Source organism: Gopherus flavomarginatus, chromosome 9, assembly GCF_025201925.1.
Source record: "Gopherus flavomarginatus isolate rGopFla2 chromosome 9, rGopFla2.mat.asm, whole genome shotgun sequence".
Lineage (NCBI taxonomy): Eukaryota > Metazoa > Chordata > Testudines > Testudinidae > Gopherus > Gopherus flavomarginatus.
The window spans coordinates 57936067-57955551 of NC_066625.1; the positions used below are offsets into that span (position 1 = coordinate 57936067).

General features: G+C 47.0%; 1 protein-coding gene across 5 annotated transcripts in view; it reads left to right on the forward strand.

The window, feature by feature from the left end:
• ACSBG1 (acyl-CoA synthetase bubblegum family member 1) overlaps positions 1-19485 on the forward strand; it is a 122386-nt gene that overhangs the window by 56284 nt on the left and 46617 nt on the right. For all 5 annotated transcript variants that reach the window (XM_050966994.1, XM_050966993.1, XM_050966991.1 and 2 more), the window contains one exon: positions 3580-3662. Coding sequence is in view for 3 of the 5 variants with exons in the window: in XM_050966993.1 (XP_050822950.1) it covers positions 3580-3662 (83 nt within the window). In the remaining 2 variants the exon portion in view is untranslated. The remainder of the gene's footprint in view (positions 1-3579; positions 3663-19485) is intronic.

The window sequence follows — 19485 nt, forward strand, 5'->3', positions numbered from 1 at the left end:
TACTGACTCGCTCAGACCTCAGCCAAACCAATGTCCCCTTTTTTATTGCTGCTTGCTGTGTGCTCCACAGTCTGTGTGAGAGTAAGGGGGAGACCTTTATGGCAGGGTGGGAGGCTGAGGCAAATCAGCTGGTCACTGATTACGCACAGCCAGACACCAGGGCGATTAGAAGAGCACACCAGGAAGCCGTGCACATCAGAGAAGCTTTGAAAATGAGTTTCATCACGGGCCAGGGTACGGTGTAACTGTTGTGTTTGTTTCCCCTTGATGAACCCCCGGCCCTTGATTGACTCATTCCCTGTAAGCAACCCACCCTCCCGCTTCGATTACAGCTTGCTTAAGGAAATAAAGTCACTATCATTTAAAAATCATGTATTCTTTCTTAAAAAGTCATTATAAAAAGAGAGAGAGAAATGACAAGGTATCCCGGGTGTGGTTTGGGAGGAGATTAGGAGGGAAGGAAAAGGCTACTAAAAACATTCCAATGTAATGACAGCCTTTTGGTTGGGCTATCCACAGGGGTGGAGTGGGCAGGTGCACTAAGCCTTCCCCCACGAGTTCTTACACGTCTGGGTGAGGAAGATATGGAACGTGGTGAGGGTGGTTACACAGGGGCTGCAGCAGCACTCTGTGACCCCGCTGCTCTTCCTGAAGCTCCACCAGACGTCGGAGGATATCAGTTTGATCACGCAGGAGCCCGAGTGTTGCATCCCGCCACCGCATATCTTCCTGCCTACACCTCATGTTCCTGGCGCCACCTCTCATCTCGAGCGTCCCTCCTGTCCTCATGTTCACTGGCATCTTTCCTGTAATTTGATACCAAGTCCTTCCACTCATTCAGATGAGCTTTTTCATTGCGGGACACTTCCATGATTTCCGAGAACATTTCATCTCGCATCTTCTTTTTCCTCTGCCTTATCTGAGATAGCCTTCGGGATGGAGTAGAGACACTTGAAAAATGTGCAGCTGCATGAGGGAGGGAAAAAAGGGAGAGAAGTATTTAAAAAGATACATTTTACAGAACAATGGTTATACTCTTTCACAGTGAACAACACTATTCACCTTACATAGCACATGTGATTTCACTACAAGGTTGCATTTTGCATCTTAATATTGAGTGCCTGCGGCTCTGGTGTTACAGATCTCACAGACGCAGGCCCGGGCATCAGAATTCAGCTTGCATGTGGCCATGGTAAGCCATTGTGTTTCGGCTTCTGCAGCCTTCATATACACAGTGCACTCCTTTCCCAAATACCAAGCAAATCCCGTTCAGTGATGCTTCTTTCCTGTTAACATGCAGCAGCAGAAGCCACCCCCCCTCCAATTCTGTGGGATGATCGCTTTACCCCTCCTCCCACTGCATGGCTGGTATCATGGAAGATCACTGCTAATTACCCCCCTCCCCGCCCCCATGATAGCCAAAAGCAGAAAAGCTCAGCGCTATTCCCCTCCCCCGGCTTGGCTACGTGCAAGGAAGGATTTCTTTTAAGCAACAGGCAAACAGCACAGTAGGAATGGCCATCTCTGTCCCCTTACTTAAATTCCTGAATTTCAACCAGGTTACCATGAACAATATCACTCTCCTGAGGATAACACAGCGAGATAAAGAATGGATGTTTCTTGAATGCCAGCAATCACCGGAACCATACACAGCTATGCTTTGTCATGCAATGATACCCAATTACTTGCTACATGCATGGTGTGGTAATGTGTCCTACCGTGGTGGACGGAATAAGGCTGCCTTGCCCAGAAACCTTCTGCAAAGGCTTTTGGAGTACCTCCAGGAGCGCTTCATGGAGATGTCCCTGGAAGATTTCCACTCCATTCCCAGACATGTTAACAAACTTTTCCAATAACTGTACTGGCCGCGAATGCATCCCAAGTCCTCAGGGCAAATCAATCATTTAAAAACGCTTGCTTTTAAACCATGTTTTATATTTACAAAGGTGCACCCACCAGAGGTCGCTTCCATAGCTTCATTGTCTGGGCTAGTGTCTTGGGAGGGCTGGGAGGGTAATTCCGTCTGGGTGAGAAAAAGCTCTTGGTTGTTGGGGCTAACGGAGTGCGGCGTGCTCTCTGCAAGCTCGTCCTCCTCTTCCTCCTCCTCATCTTCCCCGTCCACAGAATCCTCAGGCACGGCTGAGATTACCACCCCCACCTCAGAATTCAGGGACAGGGGTGGGGTAGTGGTGGCGGACACCCCTAGAATTGCATGCAGCTCAGCTTAGAAGCGGCATGTTTTCGGCCCTGCCCCGGACCTTCCGTTTGCTTCTTTGCTTTTCTGGTAGGCTTGTCTGAGCTCCTTAACTTTCACTCTGCACTGCACTGAGTCCCTGGTGTGGCCTTTCTCCATCATAGCCTTGGAAATTTTTTCAAATATTTTTTCATTTCGTCTTTTGGAACGTAGTTCTGTTAGCACAGAATCCTCTCCCCATATAGCGATCAGATCCAGTACCTCCCGTGTGGTCCATGCTGAAACTCTTTTTCGATTCTCAGGAGACTGCATTGTTACCTGTGCTGATGAGCTCTGCGTGGTCACTTGTGCTGATCAGAGCTCCACGCTGGGCAAACAGGAAATGAAATTCAAAAGTTCGCGGGGCTTTTCCTGTCTACCTGGCCAGTGAATCTGAGTTGAGATTGCTGTCCAGAGCGGTCACAATGGTCCACTGTGGGATACCGCCCGGAGGCCAATACCGTCAATTTGCGTCCACACTAACCCTAATCCGATATGGTATTACCGATTTTAGCGCTACTCCTCTCGTTGGGGAGGAGTACAGAAACCGATTTAAAGAGCCCTTTATATCAATATAAAGGGCCTCGTTGTGTGGACGGGTACAGCATTAAATCGGTTTAATGCTGCTAAAATCAGTTTAAACGTGTAGTGTAGACCAGGCCTGAGTCAGTCACAGTGCCTCCTGGAGCAGAGTGTTAAAGGCTCAAATAAACCCTAAATACTTGAAGTAGCCAGCTGGTTTTTGTTCTGGTGGCCATTGTGTTTTACATGTGTGCAAAGGCGAGTATACGTTGTTTGCAACCTTGCAACAAACTTCTGTGGAGGGGTGAATTTCATCCTTGTGATAAAGATTCTGTTGCTTTGACAAAGTGTTTTTTTATTGTTCGTAACAGGTGCTAGATTAATAGAACTTGGAACTAAGAGTCTCTTCCCCTTGTTTCTAATCCCTTTAACAGGTATAGTACGGATATCAGCAGTGAAATCCTCCACATACTGTATCGCCAACATACTCAAAATTTATACTCATACAATTCATGTCCGTGACTGCCAACAACAGGTCAATTAGTGCCCAGTGTGATGATGTATTTGGTGATATTAACTTTATTCAGTAGATTTGGACTGAGATTTCATAATCTACACCATGTGAAATGAGAATATCAGCCATCAGATAGGAAATGCTTTCAGTCACTAATATGGTCATATTAGAACCAGTGACCAAGAAGTGAAAAGGCTCTCCATTCCCAGGAGCCATATAATCTCTCCATTTTGTAATATGTAGTATTTACTAGCTGATTTTTAAAGGTACCCTATAGATAACTTTTTTATAACTGTGTCTTCTGTCTTAGAACACTGACAGATAAACAGAACATCTCAAAAGAATCACTGACTTATTCTGAGAAGATCCAAGATAAAGGCAAAGAACCCACAGGTAAGCAAATAAAGGATATTTGTTTGAAAACTTGGGTCATTACAGCTTATTTCAGTTGTTCCAGTGATAGTAGGGACTGGGGAAGTCATGATATTCTGTATGATTTATTAAATAGGGAAAGAAACTTGAATTGAGAGAGAAATTTGCTTTAGTAGCATATTATGGGTAGTGGTAGCTGCTCCATATTTAAGGTCTGTTTGAGGGATCCTTTTGTAGTAGTCTCCTGCTAGTGTGTTCATTTGGCCTTTGTATATTCTTGCAAACTGTATTGAATAAAGTTCAAGGGTGGGTGTGACGTGCATGGCTGATAGGGTAGTGGGGAGTGATGAAGAATGAAAATAAAACTTGAACTGCGGTAAATCAGGGTGACTCAAAACTGCTTGGAGGTTTGTGTAAACCTACGTGACCAGACCAATTTCACCAGGCTCTAGAGTGGCCTTCATCTGGCTTTGAGAGAATTACTGTATAAAAGTGAAAAAACTAATCTAATTGTAGGCAGAATCTCACAAGGGTCCCCTGTTAGCTTTACCACGGCAGCCTGTTCACAAGTTTTGAAATAATAGGAACCCTTATAGAACTGTGTGTGTTAGGCAATGACATTAGGCTGTAAGATGAAGAATTGACAATGCTCCACAGGAATCTTATATGCAGACTTTTAGCTACAGAAAAGCCATTCTAAGCTCACACAAAAGGCTTTTTATTTAACAAAGGCATGGACAGCTGGCAGATTCATTCTGTAAAGCCAATTACAAACAAGAATAGTCAAATGTGGTCCCTAACTGTCCAATGTTCAGAGTTCAGAAGTATTTGATGGGACCTTTTGGGACACATTACATGTATAGATAGTTCTTCTTCGAGTGATTGCTCATATCCATTCCAGTTGGGTGTGTGCGTGCCGCATGCATGTTCGTTGGAAAACTTTTACCCTAGCAACACCCGGCGGGTCGGCTGGGCGCCCCCTGCAGTGGCCCCACTATGGCACCGGATATATACCCCAGCCGACCCGGCCACCCCACAGTTCCTTCTTACCGCCCGTGTCAGTCGTTGGAACAGTGGAGTGCGGCTTAGCTGACCTCCATTCCCCTAGCTACTCGTAGTTTCTAGCTTATTATCGTGTATATAGTTATAATTCTTTATATATATATATAGTTATATGTTTTTTCCTTAAATAGTTAGTTTAGTTTAGTAATAGTTAGCGGGGTTCGGGGAGTAGCCCCTTCCCCACACCCAGTACCGGAGCCCATGCCCGGCTCACCAGGTTTCAAACCGTGCTCGGCCTGCCGCAAGCCGATGCCAACAGGAGATCTGCACGACTCCTGTTTGAAGTGCCTCGGGAAATCGCACTTGACAGCTAAGTGCCCAATTTGCAAGGCTTTCAAGCCACGAACAAAAAAGGAGCGGGACATCAGGCTTAAACAGCTCCTCATGGAGGCGGCTCTCACCCCTCCACCTTCGGCACCGAGCGCTGGTCAGTCGGTGAGCAGAAGTGCCTCCACAGCACCGGACCGTACCGGTACACCCAAAGACTCACAGCACCGGTCGTTGCCGGTGCTGAAGTCGGCTCCATGACGCTCCCTCTCCCCGAGGTCGAGGAAGGCCAAGACTCCTGCTGCTCCGGCACCACCCGCACCACAGCCAGAGAGTACGCCTAGGTCGGATCGCCCGGCGCCGATACCCGCTGCGGCACCGACTAAATCGGCACCATTGATTCCAGTCCTACAAGGGCCGTCGAGTCCGGCGCCTGTTAGTTCCCCGGCGCGTGCCGCGGTAGAGCTCACCATGCCATCCACGCCGGAGGCGTTCTTAGCGGCACGGGACCTGATTGCCTTGACAGACTCGGCGCTGCCTCTACCCCTGGCACCGCCAGTGAGGGTAATCCACTCCATAGGCAGGACGACCTTGATTAGACCACCCTCTGTTGGAGCAGCAGACCGGTACCACTCACGTTCACAGTCCCGCAGATGCTCCAGGTCCAGACGGTGCTCCCGCTCTTGACGCCGCTCGCAGTCCCGGCACCATTCTATTACACGGCACCGGTCAGACTCGCGGCACTGGTTGGACTCCCGTTCACTGACTCATTACCCACAGCACCGCTCCGGCTCTCGGCACCACTCCAGTTCCTGGCACCACTCCAGGCACCGTGCCTCCCGAAGCCAGTCACGATGCCGGGATTCGAGATCTCGGTCGACCTCCCGGCACCGATCTGGTTGCAGGTCCCGCTCTCGATCCCTGTACTGATATGTGTCCTGGCACCGGTCCCCGATTCGTAGGGGAACCAGGTCTGTTGGAACATCTGCAAAAGGCTTCTCCGCTCCTCCATGGCCATCCAGACGTACGTCGGTGTCCTCCCACATGGAAGCTACTATGGCCAAGACCGCTATTCCGATGTGCCCACTGGAGTGTTCCAAGAAGCCCGGCATCAGGACCCAGGACCTCACCAGTGGTCCTTTTGGACACCCTGGGTGTACCACCAGGCCCAAGGTGCTCCGCTAGTTCCGGCCCGCTCCGCTTCATCAGAGCACCGAGCACCAGAGGCCACAGTTAGCCATCCTCCTCCACTCGAGATGGAGGAGCCACTAGTCCACCCACGGGGTTCCTCGGTGCCGCTGGAGCAGGAACTGGTGCATGAGCAAGAGGCCATACAGAACCCGCTCGTCCCCGGCATTTCATCTTCTTCCTCTCCAGACGAGGCAGTGGCAGGGACTTCCTCCTCGAGGCTGCCTCCAACAGACCTAAGAGCCCATCAGAACCTCCTCAGGAGAATAGCGCTCAACATGAACCTCCAGGTGGAGGAGGTCCTGGAGGTCGACGACCCTGTAGTGAGCATCCTGTCGGCAGATACCCCCACTAGGGTGGCTTTGCCTTTTATCAGGACCATCCAGGCCAATACAGACACCTTATGGCAGTCCCCAGCCTCCCTCCCTCCTACGGCAAAAGGGGTCGAGCGCAAATAAATGGTACTCTCTCGGGGGTACGAGTATCTATATGTCCACCCTCCTCCCTCCTCGCTAGTTGTCCAATCAGTCAACGAGAGGGAGCGCCATGGCCAACAGGCGCCAGCCCCAAAGTCAAAGGAGGCTAGGCGAATGGATCTACTCGGCCGCAAGGTGTATTCGGCAGGCGCCCTACAGCTCTGGGTGGCAAATCAGCAGGCTCTACTGAGCCGTTATAGCTACAACACCTGGGCGGAAGTGGGTAGATTTACAGAACTACTCCCCCCGGACTCTCGCCAGGAATTCGCTGCATTCCTAGAGGAAGGGAAAAAGGTGGCCAGAACCTCCCTCCAGGCTTCTCTAGATGCGACCGACTCAGCAGCCAGAACTCTGGCCTCCGGTATCACCATGAGATGCATCTCATGGCTACAGGTTTCCAACCTCCCGCCTGAGTTGCAATATACCATCCAGGACTTACCCTTTAATGGTAAGGGTCTGTTCTCGGAGAAGACTGACCCCAGGCTACAAAGCTTGAAAGACAACAGGGTCATCATGCGCTCTTTGGGCATGCATACACCTGTGACCCAACACAGACCTTTCCATCCCCAGACTCACTGCCCGTACTTTGTGCCCAGACACAGGCAAGACTTTAGCAGACGGCGCGGGCGGGGTGGCCGTAGACACCAGTCCGGACCCCAAGGGGGCCAGAACCACGGCCCCTCAAAACCACCAGCGGGGCTTAAGTCTGCCTTTTGAAGGTATGACCGAGGACAGCGTACCAGTTTCAAGACAGGATCCTTTTCCTCCCTTCTCCAACCTTCTCTCCTACTTCCTCCCGGCATGGTCCCAATTGACCTCAGACCTCTGGGTCCTATGCACAGTGAAACAAGGATACCACCTCCAATTTGTTTCATCCCTGCCTTCCCACCCTCCAACCCAGTCCCTCTTCAGGGACCTTTCTCACAAGCAATTCCTCCTACAAGAGGTGCAGATGCTCCTCGCCATAAGAGCAATAGAGGAGGTACCACAAGACAAAAGGGGCAAAGGGTTTTACTCCTGTTACTTTCTGATCCCCAAGTCAAAAGGAGGCCTCAGGCCCATCCTTGACCTGCGAGGCCTCAACAAGTTCATGATAAAGTTGAAGTCCCGCATGATCTCCTTGGGGACCTTTATCCCATCCTTGGATCCTGGAGACTGGTATGCTGCCCTCGATATGAAGGACGCGTACTTTCACATCGCCATTTTTCCTCCACACAGGAGGTACCTTCGCTTTGTAGCCAACCACCAGGACTTCCAATTCACGGTCCTCCCCTTTGGCCTCTCCACGGCCCCAAGGGTGTTTACAAAGTGTATGGCCATAGTCGCCGCACACCTCCACTGCCATCAGATACACGTATTCCCGTATCTGGACAACTGGCTCATCAGAGGGACCTCCGAGGCACAGGTCAGACAGCATATAGACATCATCAGGGACCTATTCACACGCTTAGGCCTGATGCTCAATATGGAAAAATCCACACTGGTCCCCACACAAAGGCTAGACTTCATAGGAGCTACCCTGCACTCCAATCTAGCCAAGGCCTGCCTACCCAGGCCACGATTCCAGGCAATGGCAACGATCATTCGAGGTCTGTAGAACTTCCCGACAACCTCGGCTTGCTCCTGTCTTGGTCTCCTTGGTCACATGGCAACCTGTACTTATGTGACCAAATATGCTAGGCTCCACCTCCGACCCCTCCAAACGTGGCTGAATTCGGTCTACCGTCCGGGCAGAGACCCAATAAACACAATAGTCACCATTCCCCTGAGCAACCTACGCTCCCTCGACTGGTGGCTAACCCCCTCCCTGGTATGTGCAGGGTTACTGTTCCATCCACCACAACCTTCACTGTCTCTGACGACGGACGCGTCATCTCTCGGATGGGGGGCTCACCTCGGACACCTTTGTACCCAGGGCCTTTGGTCATCACAGGAGCTGACGCTGCACATAAATGTCCGAGAGCTGAGAGCAGTCCACCTGGCGTGCCAGACATTCCAGCAGCATCTACACAGCCGTTGTGTCTCAGTTTTTACAGACAACACAACGACCATGTATTATATCAACAAACAGGGAGGGACTCGATCTTCCCCCCTCTGTCAGGAGGCTATCCGACTCTGGGACTTCTGCATAGCCCACTCGATAGACCTGGTAGAGTCCTTTCTCCCAGGGATTCAGAACAGTCTAGCAGATCAGCTGAGCAGATCCTTCATCTGCCACGAATGGTCAATAAGACCAGACGTTATTCATTCCATCTTCCAGAAGTGGGGCTTTCCCCACATAGACCTGTTCGCCTCTCGCACAAACAGGAAATGCCAAGCGTTCTGCTCCATCCAGGGTATTTCACCGGGATCGATCGCGGACGCATTCCTCATGTCATGGAAGCACCGGCTGTTCTATGCCTTCCCTCCGTTCCCACTGGTTCACAAGGTCCTGATAAAACTCCGCAGGGACAGAGCGCACCTAATCATGATCGCGCCAGCGTGTCCCAGACAGCGCTGGTACACTACACTGCTCAATCTGTCCATAGACAACCCAATTACCCTGCCTTTCCACCCAGACCTCATAACACAGGACCACGGCAATCTTCGCCACCCGGACCTGCAGGCCCTTCACCTCACGGCATGACTTCTGCGTGGCTAAACAGGTCAGAGTTAACATATACTCCTGAGTAGCAGAAAACCTTCCACTCGGTGAACATATCTGGCCAAGTGGAAACGTTTCTCCTGCTGGCATGAAACACAGAATACTGCTCCCTCTCAAGTTTCGATCCTCGCTATCTTGGACTACCTCTGGTCCCTTAAGCAGCAGGGCCTGGCGATATCTTCTTTGAGGGTGCACTTGGCAGCCATCTCCACATTCCATCCAGGAGAAAGTGGCCACTCCATGTTTTCCCACCCTTTAATTACCAGATTTCTTAAGGCCTAGAGCGCCTCTACCCCCCACGTACGCCGCTCTGCCCCTACCTGGGACCTCAGCCTAGTCCTAAACAGGCTTATGCTTCCACCATTCGAGCCGTTGGCAACTTGCTCGCTGCTATACCTGTCCTGGAAGACAGTTTTTCTAGTAGCCATTACATCGGCCAGACGGGTCTCCGAACTTTGAGCGCTCACGGAGGACCCACCGTATACTGTCTTTCACAAGGACAAGGTACAGTTGCGACCACATCCGGCGTTCCTCCCTAAGGTGGTATTGGCCTTCCATACCAATTAGGACATCTTCCTTCTGGTCTTCTTCCTGAAGCCTCACTCATCTTGACGGGAACAGCAGTTACACTCTTTAGATGTCCGTAGGGCGCTTGCCTTTTATATCGATCGGACGAAACCCTTCCGGAAATCCCCCCAACTCTTCGTTGCAGTGGCTGACCGGATGAAAGTCCTTCCTGTCTCCGCCCAGAGGATCTCCTCTTGGGTGATGTCGTGCATACGCACATGCTATGACCTGGCTCATGTTCCCTCGGGCCATCTCACTGCACATTCTACCAGAGCTCAGGCTTCATCAGCCGCCTTCCTGGCCCATGTATCAATCTAGGAGATATGTCGCACAGCTACCTGGTCCTCGGTCCACACCTTTGCTTCGCACTATGCTCTGGTCCAACAGTCTAGAGATGATGCAGCCTTTGGCTCAGCAGTTTTGCACTCTGCCACATCTCACTCCGACCCCACTGCCTAGGTAAGGCTTGGGAATCACCTAACTGGAATGGATATGAGCAATCACTCGAAGAAGAAAAGATGGTTACTCACCTTTGTAACTGTTGTTCTTGGAGATGTGTTGCTCATATCCATTCCAAACCCACCCTCCTTCCCCACTGTTGGAGTACCCGGCAAGAAGGAACTGAGGGGTGGCCGGGTCGGCTGGGGTATATATCTGGTGCCATAGCGGCGCCACTCCAGGGGGCACCCAGCCAACCCGCAGAGTGTTGCTAGGGTAAAAGTTTTCCGATGAACGTACACGTGGCGTGCACACACCTAACTGGAATGGGTATGAGCAACACATCTCGAAGCACAACAGTTACAAAGGTGAGTAACCGTCTTTTACTAAGGCTCTGCTTTAGCCATGTACTTTGCATGCTCCTGACTTTAAGCACAAGTTGTCCAAATACCTTGCTGAATCAGGGTCTTATCTAAATTTTTGTTAGCTTTGTTCTTCCATTTGTGTCAATGAACCTGTAGCAGGGTCCAGAGTCCATGTTAACTTTCTGTTTGACAGATAACAAACTTCGTGCTTTGAGATCATAACAAGTACAAGTGCTGAGTTACAAGGCAAGGTTGGGGACTGAATGCTCAAGAATGTTCGCAGAAGTTTATAGGAAAAAACTATAATGACAGTCACATAGTAAGAGAAGGAAGCCTTTAAGAAGGGAGAGCACCACACTCAGTTGTTACTGTCTAGGACTAGGTTGTATACCTAGAGAGTAGGAGGGAACCCTGTTTGTTTTTCAGTAGAACCCTTTGGTGAGTTTTTCTCTTGTTGTAATCAGTGGACACTGAAAGTTCAGAACTATAACCTTGAGGGATAAAACTGCTGATTAAAAGACGGATTCATTTTTTATTGCTGAGCCAGCAGATCCATTCCATCTTGTCTTTCCAATCCCACAGGGTTTGGGGCCAGGCCCAGATTTTGATATCCACTGAACCGATGTAAATCCAAGTAACTCCACTGAAGTCAGTGAGAGTTGCTTACTGGCTTAAAATGTATGTAAATGGAATGAGAATGGAGTCCAATTCTAACATAATTGGCCTGATTATCCTCTCATGAATGCCAGTTTTACATTGGTGTAACATAATTGACATTAGTGGAGTTACTACTGATTTATCTCAAAGTGGGACCAAGATCCAGTTAAAATTTGTCTTAATTGTAAGAAGCCATCCAGCTTGACTAATATAATATTATAAGATTTGTTTTTAACTTATTTGCATCCCTTCCCAATTTCCCTTTTTTCATAGGGCTACAGAGATTCTCAAACTGGAGGTCGTGACCCCTCAGAGGATTGCAAGATGGTTACAGTGGGGTCGCGAGCTGTCAGCTGTGTGGGGCTGATAGCCCCAAACCCCTATTAAATTAAATTACCCTCTCCCCATTTTTAGTTTATAAGGGGGGAGGTGTCACACACAGAGGCTTACTGAGTAGAAGGAGTCACCAATACAAAAAGTTTGAAAACCACTGGGCTACTTAATGGCAGAGTCCAAATGAGGCATTCTGTAAGGGATTTCTTTATTTCAATGCTTACAGATAACCTTTGCCTTAGTAGTAGTTCACTGCAGTTAGTGAACAATGCATTCTATTATAATTTGCTAATGCTGCATTTTCCCCCACAGAAATAGATATAAGGGAGTTTCACATGCTGAAATATTCTAGTACTTTTAGCTTAATTGAAAATGATGTCTGCTGTTTGTTAAATATATTTTCTTTTGGAGGCTAGAAAAACCTCTCTTTTAATTTTCCAGGCTACAGGCTTATAAAGAGAGGATTGATAAGATAGCAGTAGGGGCTAAAAGGAGTGGTACAGAGACAAGCAGCAACTTGAGGGAAGGATAAGGGCTGGTAAGTACAGAACAGAGTATTCTTTCATGAGGGCCACAGTTAGTAAAAAGGTCTTAAGAGAAATTTCAACCAGGGAAGTAACACTTTGCCAGCTTGTTAAGCCTCATGCTTTGTTGTAGTGGGTTTTATGGTTTTGTTGGTCAGACCATATTAAAGGAGAATGGATGGTCTCTTGGTTAAGTCTCGGTTCTGGGAGTAACAATAATTCAGTTCTAATGCCAGCTCCATCACAGATTTCCTGTTTGAAGCTGAGCCAGTCCCTCTGGGCCAGATACTGCTCCTATTCAAGTCAATGCCAAAACATGTGTTGACTTTAACAGCCTGAGCCTGTTCTTACTGCTCTCTCAGGCCTCAGTTTCTCTTACCATAAAATGGGATAATTCTTATTCCCCAGGTGTGTCAGTCCAACTTAATTAAAGCTTGTAACATGCTCTGAGATCCTTGGATTAAAGCTGCTGTAAATATAGGCTTGACAGAATTAGATTTTTATTCTTTTATTCAGTAGAACCTTGGGAATGGAGGTTGTTCATAACTCCGAACAAAACATTATTGTTGTTCTTTCAAAAGTTTACAACTGAACATTGACTAAATACAGCTCTGAAACTTTCCTATGCAGAAGAAAAATGCTGCTTTCCCTTTATTTTTTTAGTAGTTTATGTTTAAGACAGTACTGTCCTGTATTTGCTTTTTTTGTCTTTGCCACTTCCAAATAAGGTGTGTGGTTGACCAGTCAGTTCCTACCTCTGATGTTATACTGTAATTTCAATAGAAATATCAATGTTTATTTTTAAGCATTTTTTCTATTTTTAAATTTTCATAGTTGCAGGAACTAAGGTGGGGAAAGAGTCAGACAATTATTTAATGACGGATGTTGCGATTCAAAAAGTTAAAGATTTATAACCATTACAATATAAATTGTCAACATCACATGTCAAACTAGACAAAGTAAATAGCCTTAAATTAGACTCTGATATGTTCTCAAGCATAATTTCTTACTTTGCCTGTCTGTAAATTTCGGTGATCATTGATGGAAATATTTTGTCATTGGTTTGTGCGTGTACAGTGAAATGATGTTTGTTAACTGTACGGATAAAAATTGAATCTTTCCACACCTATATAAATGTACAAAGTACTATTATATATGCAGTGCTTTTAATCTTAAAGGCATTTCACTAACTGACAAGCATGTGCATGGGGATCTAGTATTTGTGGTCAGAAAATACGTAATTTAGAGGGCTGTTCAAATTTGTTTTATTGAAACTGTTTTTCACTGGAGAACTGGGTTTTCAGCTAAACAGCATTTTTCATAAAAAGCATCTGCTTTACATGGGAAATTATTATTGTTTTTGTTGAAAAACCAACTGCCTGAAAACGGAAATATTTGTAAATGAATCTGCCACTGTGGTGCCTTGAGAGCTGCAGTTCATTTGCCTTATGTCTCCCATTCACCTCTAGGATCAGGCTTCCATGAAGCACTGCCTCCCCACCGGAGGGAGCGACCAGGGTACAGCCCAGGAAATTTAATCCAACCAGGGAGCTCAGCCCACAGTGGAGAATGGGGCGGGGGAGGGGGCAAGAGGCATCCAAACTGCAGTTCCTATAAGGCACCGCAGTGGCATATCTGAATCAAAATATTTTGTTTTTCAAATATTTTTTGGGGAAAAATCTTTCCTATAGGGAAAAAAAAATTCTGACAAGCTCTAATATGCAGTGAATGATTCAGCCAGCAGCGCCCAGAATCCAAACAAGTAATCTTAATCAGTGTCATGCTTCAATAGGGAAAAAGTGACATAGATAAGTGCCAAAGGGGGTAGGAGCAATCAGAGCTGCAAGAAGAGGGCACAAAAACCTTTCCATCTGCTGCACCAAGGAATTTTAGGCTGCACTTAGTTGTGTTAACCCCTTTGAGATGAAAAGGTCATTTACTTGGCTGATGGGCTCAATGTATCTACATGTACAATTTGCTATGTCATGGTGCATTTAAAAAAAAACAATATGAAAGGGTCGTTTTTTAGTTCCACATTGGTTTCAGTTAGAGCTCTGAGTTCATCACCCGTCTATACCTCTAATTCAATTTGATCTTCAGACTATGCTTAGTAGTTTTTCAGCTATGCGTGGTACTTACTTTGCTTTTCTGAAAATGAATAATCATCACATTCAGCCTTTAGCCAGTAGTTCCTTCCCAGGCTCTTTCTGTGTCACCACGTGCCTCTGCTATGTGAGAGCAGAAAAGTTGTTTTCATTTGCTGCTGCTCTTACAAAGCCATCTAGGAAATGGAATAAAATCAGCTCCTTTAGAATCCTTTGGTTTATTTCCAGCATGCAGAACTATTTTCAGTTTTTCTTTTTCTACAGGCAGTCACATTACAGACACTGAAAGGGTATTCAAGTTCATATAGCTATCCTGTATACACGTATAAGGGACCGAGATACAGGCACAAATGGCTCAGGCCTACCCACCAGAGACAGGCATCACCAGGCCAGAGTTGGAGGAATTGCAAGGTCAGGTCCCATAAACAAGAGTCAGGGTCAGAGACTGGCATAGGCAACACATGGGGTCACATGCCACCCCAGATTTCTGCCAGGATGGGAGCTGGGCTGAGCAATGCTAAAGGGACATGCCTGGGAAAGGCACTAGCCGCGAGCGCTCCTGCTGAGTCCTGCTAGTTGTCTCCCAGAGCAGGGAAGCAAGACCAGACTGACAGCACAGCTCTCTGCCAGAGAGGGCACAGGGAAGCCTGCAGCTACAGTTACTTGCTTGAGTATGTGTCTGGACTAGCCTGCTGTGGGTGCACAGAAGGGAGCTCAGGGAGTCACTTGGGGCAATGGGAGAGGGTTGGCAGCAGGGCCCGGGGAAGCTAGGGGTGGGAGGGGAGCCCAAGGAGGTAGCAGGGGCCAGGGGCAATGGGTGGGGGTCTGGGAGAGGCAGCGGGGGCTGGAGCAATGGGGAGTTGGGTAGGGAGCCCAGGGAGGGAATGTTGGGGCCAGGGATGATTGAGGGATGGGTAAGGGGCTAGGGGAGGCAGCAGGGGCCAGGGACTATGAGGGGGGATGGTTGGGGGACTGGGGGAGGCAGTGGGGGCCAGGGTGTAAAAATACAAGTTTGCCCAGGATGCCATTTTCCCTAAGACCAACCTTGGCAGGGCTGGTCTTAAGGGCGGGCAACCACCAAAGATGATGTGGTCATGGGGGTGCCAGAGTCAAGAGGGTGTTCCTGGAGGGTACCTTGGCAGTAGGGTGACCAGATGTCCTGATAAAATCAGTATTGTCCTGATATTTGGGTTGTTGTCCCGATATTTCGCTCCACCGGCAGCACTGTTTTGTTTGTTTGTTTGTTTTTGCTCTGCTGGCGGACACCCCTCCCACGTGTCCCAATATTTTCTTCATCTCATCGGGTCACCCTACTTGGCAGTCACCAGGAAGCTGACTGTAGCTCTGGTGGCAAGGGGAGGGAGGTTCTGCCATTGTGTCCCCCGTCCCCAATCAGCAGTTACCAGTCACCTATGGCTGGAGATCAGAGGTAGTATCAGGTTACAGTCAAAAGGCAGGAATCAGGGTTGAAGTCAAGCTAGGGTCAGAGATCAGTAGACAAGGCAAAGTCTGGTGTTGCAACAGGCCAAGGTCTGTGTGATTATCCAGACAACTTCCTGGGGCAACTCCTGGGGTTAAGTAGAGGCACTTGGCCAATCAGAAGGCAGCAGGATACAGTCACTCTGGGTCTCATAGGTGGTATTTCCTGCAGCACCTATTCTCCTGACCATGGCCTCTTGGTGGCACTGTGGAAATATTAGCTACCCCAGGCTCTGCAGACCTGGTTTCCAGTCCCTGGGTCCTTAGAATATGTCATAGCACTGCAGTGACTCAGCTTAATCTCAGTGAGCCTGATTCTGTTCTCAGTTATGCTGGTGTGAATTAGAAGTGACCCCACCAAAGCCAGTGTAAAACTTGTACAAGTAAAAGCAAAATGAGTCCTGGTAATATTCTGAAGTACATTTTAGTTGGTGTGGATAATAAAGAGAGTAATATGACATTTAACTCTTGTTTTTGGAGAACTGTTGAGCTACATACCATGTCTGCAGTGAGTAGAAATTTGGATTATTCTTTTGAGACACAGATCTAGAAGTGTTGCTAACATGTTCTCTTCCCTTAAAGATGTGCTATCTCTGTGAATACAATAGATTAGAAAAAACATATTCTGGCTCTGTATTGTCTAATTTTGTTTCCAGCAAGGAATCAATCTGCTCCAGAAATCCAGCTCTTCTTCACCTGCTTGAAAACCAGAACACAGTATAGTTGTTCTTTCTCCTATATGCTAGTGATATGTAGCAGCAGGAGACCCATAATTGCATAATCAACAACTTCCTAAGTGGCCAACTCCAACAGATAGGAGAAATGAATTAGACTGACAATAAAGATTATGACTGGTGGAGAAGAAACCTTGAGTCTTGCATCTTGTCATCATAGACATGAGGTTGTATCTTTCAGTGTTCTCCCTGATGGTTCAAGTATATAGTACAAGAGCATCTATTGATTTAGAATGTCCAGCTTAAGCAGATGGTTCATCAAGCTAACTGCTTCCTGAAGTTTCCTGGGTCAGGATTGTTCTGCCCTTCCAGGATGTCAAGATGCTCTTAGGATTTATGTGTCATCCAATCCATTCAAAGAGCATGGGTATCATGTTGGAAGTCACTAAGCGTTTAAGCAGCAAAGAGTGCCACAGGACTCTTCCCTGCTTTTACAGATCCAGACTAACACGGCTACCTCTCTGATACTTGACTAAGAGTTTACGCATTCTGCAAATCATGCTTAATCTTTAGCAGGTATCAGCAATGATTGACACTATTTTATGATTTAGTGACTCCAGGACTCCAGGAATAGGGTGGCATGAACATAACCGTCACTTATTTGTACCATGATGTCTAGGAAGTGGACCTCCCGTGTAGCTTGGTCCAGGCTGAGGTTGATGGTGGGGTGGAAGCTGTTGAAATTGTGGTGGAATTCTTCCAGAGTCTCCTTCCCAGGGGTCCAGATGATGTCCTCAATGTAGCATAGACCATGCTAACACCACCCTATACCAAAAACCCACTGACCGCTATGCCTACCATCATGCCTCCAGCTTCCATCCCAGACACACAACACGATCTATCATCTACAGCCAAGTGCTGAGGTAGAACCGCATTTGCTCCAACCCCTCAGACAGAGACCAACAGCTACAAGGTCTTCACCAAGCATTCTCAAAACTACGACACCCACACAAGGAAATAAGTAAACAAATCAAACAAGCCTGACATGTACTCAGAAGCCTTCTGCTGCAAGACAAGCCTAAGAAAGAAACCAACAGAACTCCACTGACCATCACCTACAGTCCTCAGCTTAAACCTCTCCAACGCATCATCAGTGATCTACAACCCATCCTGGACAATGATCCCTCACTTTCACAGGCGTTGGGAGGCAGGCCAGTCCTCACCCACAGACAACCCACCAACCTTAAGCATATTCTCACCAGCAACCATACACCGCACCATAGTAACTCTAACTCAGGAACCAATCCATGTAACAATCCTCGATGCCAACTCTGCCTACATATTTACACCAGCGACACCATCACAGGACCTAACCAGATAAGCCACAACATCACCGGTCCATTCACCTGCACATCCACCAATGTAATATATGCCATCATGTGCCAGCAATGCCCCTCTGCTATGTACATTGGCCAAACTGGACAATCCTTATGTAAAAGGATAAATGGACACAAGTCAGATATTAGGAATGCCAATATACAGAAACCTGTAGGAGAACACTTCAACCTCCCTGGACACACAATTGCAGATTTAAAGGTAGCCATCCTGCAGCAAAAAAACTTCAGGACCAGACTCCAAAGAGAAACTGCTGAACTTCAGTTCATTTGCAAATTTGACACCATCAGCTCAGGATTTAACAAAGACTATGAATGGCTAGCCAACTACAAAAGCAGTTTCTCCTCCCTTGGTTTTCACATCTCAACTGCTAGAAGAGGACCTCATCCTCCCTGATTGAACTAACCTCATTATCTCTAGACTGATTCTTTCCTGCATATTTATACCTGTCTCTGGAAATTTCCACCACATGCATCTGATGAAGTGCATATTCACCCACAAAAGTGTATGCTCCAATACTTCTGTTAGTCTATAAGGTCCACAGGACTCTCTTTTGCTTTTTCCAGATTATGGCACTTCTACAGCAAGCTGTAATGGAGGACTCCCTACCCAATTTTTAAATACTTGGTTTTGTAATGAATACCCATAAAATGTCTAATAGTGTTGGATGCTCTAAGAAGAGTTTGTCAGAATTGAACAGGGGACATTGGAATTGTGCTATGAGTGACTCTATCTCCTACTTCCTTCTGCTCTTGTATTAGTCTTCGGAACATTGCTTCATAGAGCTGTGTCAGAGCCATCTCTGGAAAGAGCGTCCCAAGTGAAGCGTGGGGGCACAAATCTATGGGAGTCTTGTTGTTTATTCAAAGTAATGTTAATTTGAATTTCCAGTCTTCTCTTTGAATAACACTTTCTATTCTGTTGATATTTGTACAGCAGATAGTATGCATTGTTTTTTGCACTAACTTACTACATCAGACTGAAAATAAACATTGCCAGCGCACAGATTCACAATTATGTCTCAGGCAACAATAGACTTTGCAAGAGTAACAGCACAAAATGTAAATGAATAATTGAAGATGAACTTTTCTGCGCTCTAAGGGACAACCTTATGATATTTTGTACTTCTATTGTGCATCCATGCTTTGAAGATGTCAAAGCATTTTTGAGGTAGGCAAATAATATTATCTTCATTCTACAGATATACCAAACCACAAAAAGGTTAAACCCAATGTCACGTAGTGAGTTAGTTGGCAGAGCTGAAAGAGAACCTAGGAGTCCAGACATACTATAACCACTAGATGATATATTCATATTTTTTATTTTATTATAGCCTGTGGTAGGTGTATCCTTGGGGATAGTATTGGTCATTATTCACCTTGATTTTCCATTTTTCATTACAGTTGAAATTTTTGACATCAATCTTCATTTTGATTATTAATTTTAATTTTTCTGGTACCTTTACCCAGTGATCTCAAAGCACATTACAAGCTTTAATTAATTACATCTCAACATCTCTGAGGTATAAGGATTATTATTCTCAGTTTACAGACGGGGAAATTAAGGCACATAGAGGTTAAACAACTTACTTAAGGTCATAAAGTGTGTCTGTGACAGAACTGGGAATAGAACTCAGATGTCCTTCCCCTACTCTAAAAACTAGACATATG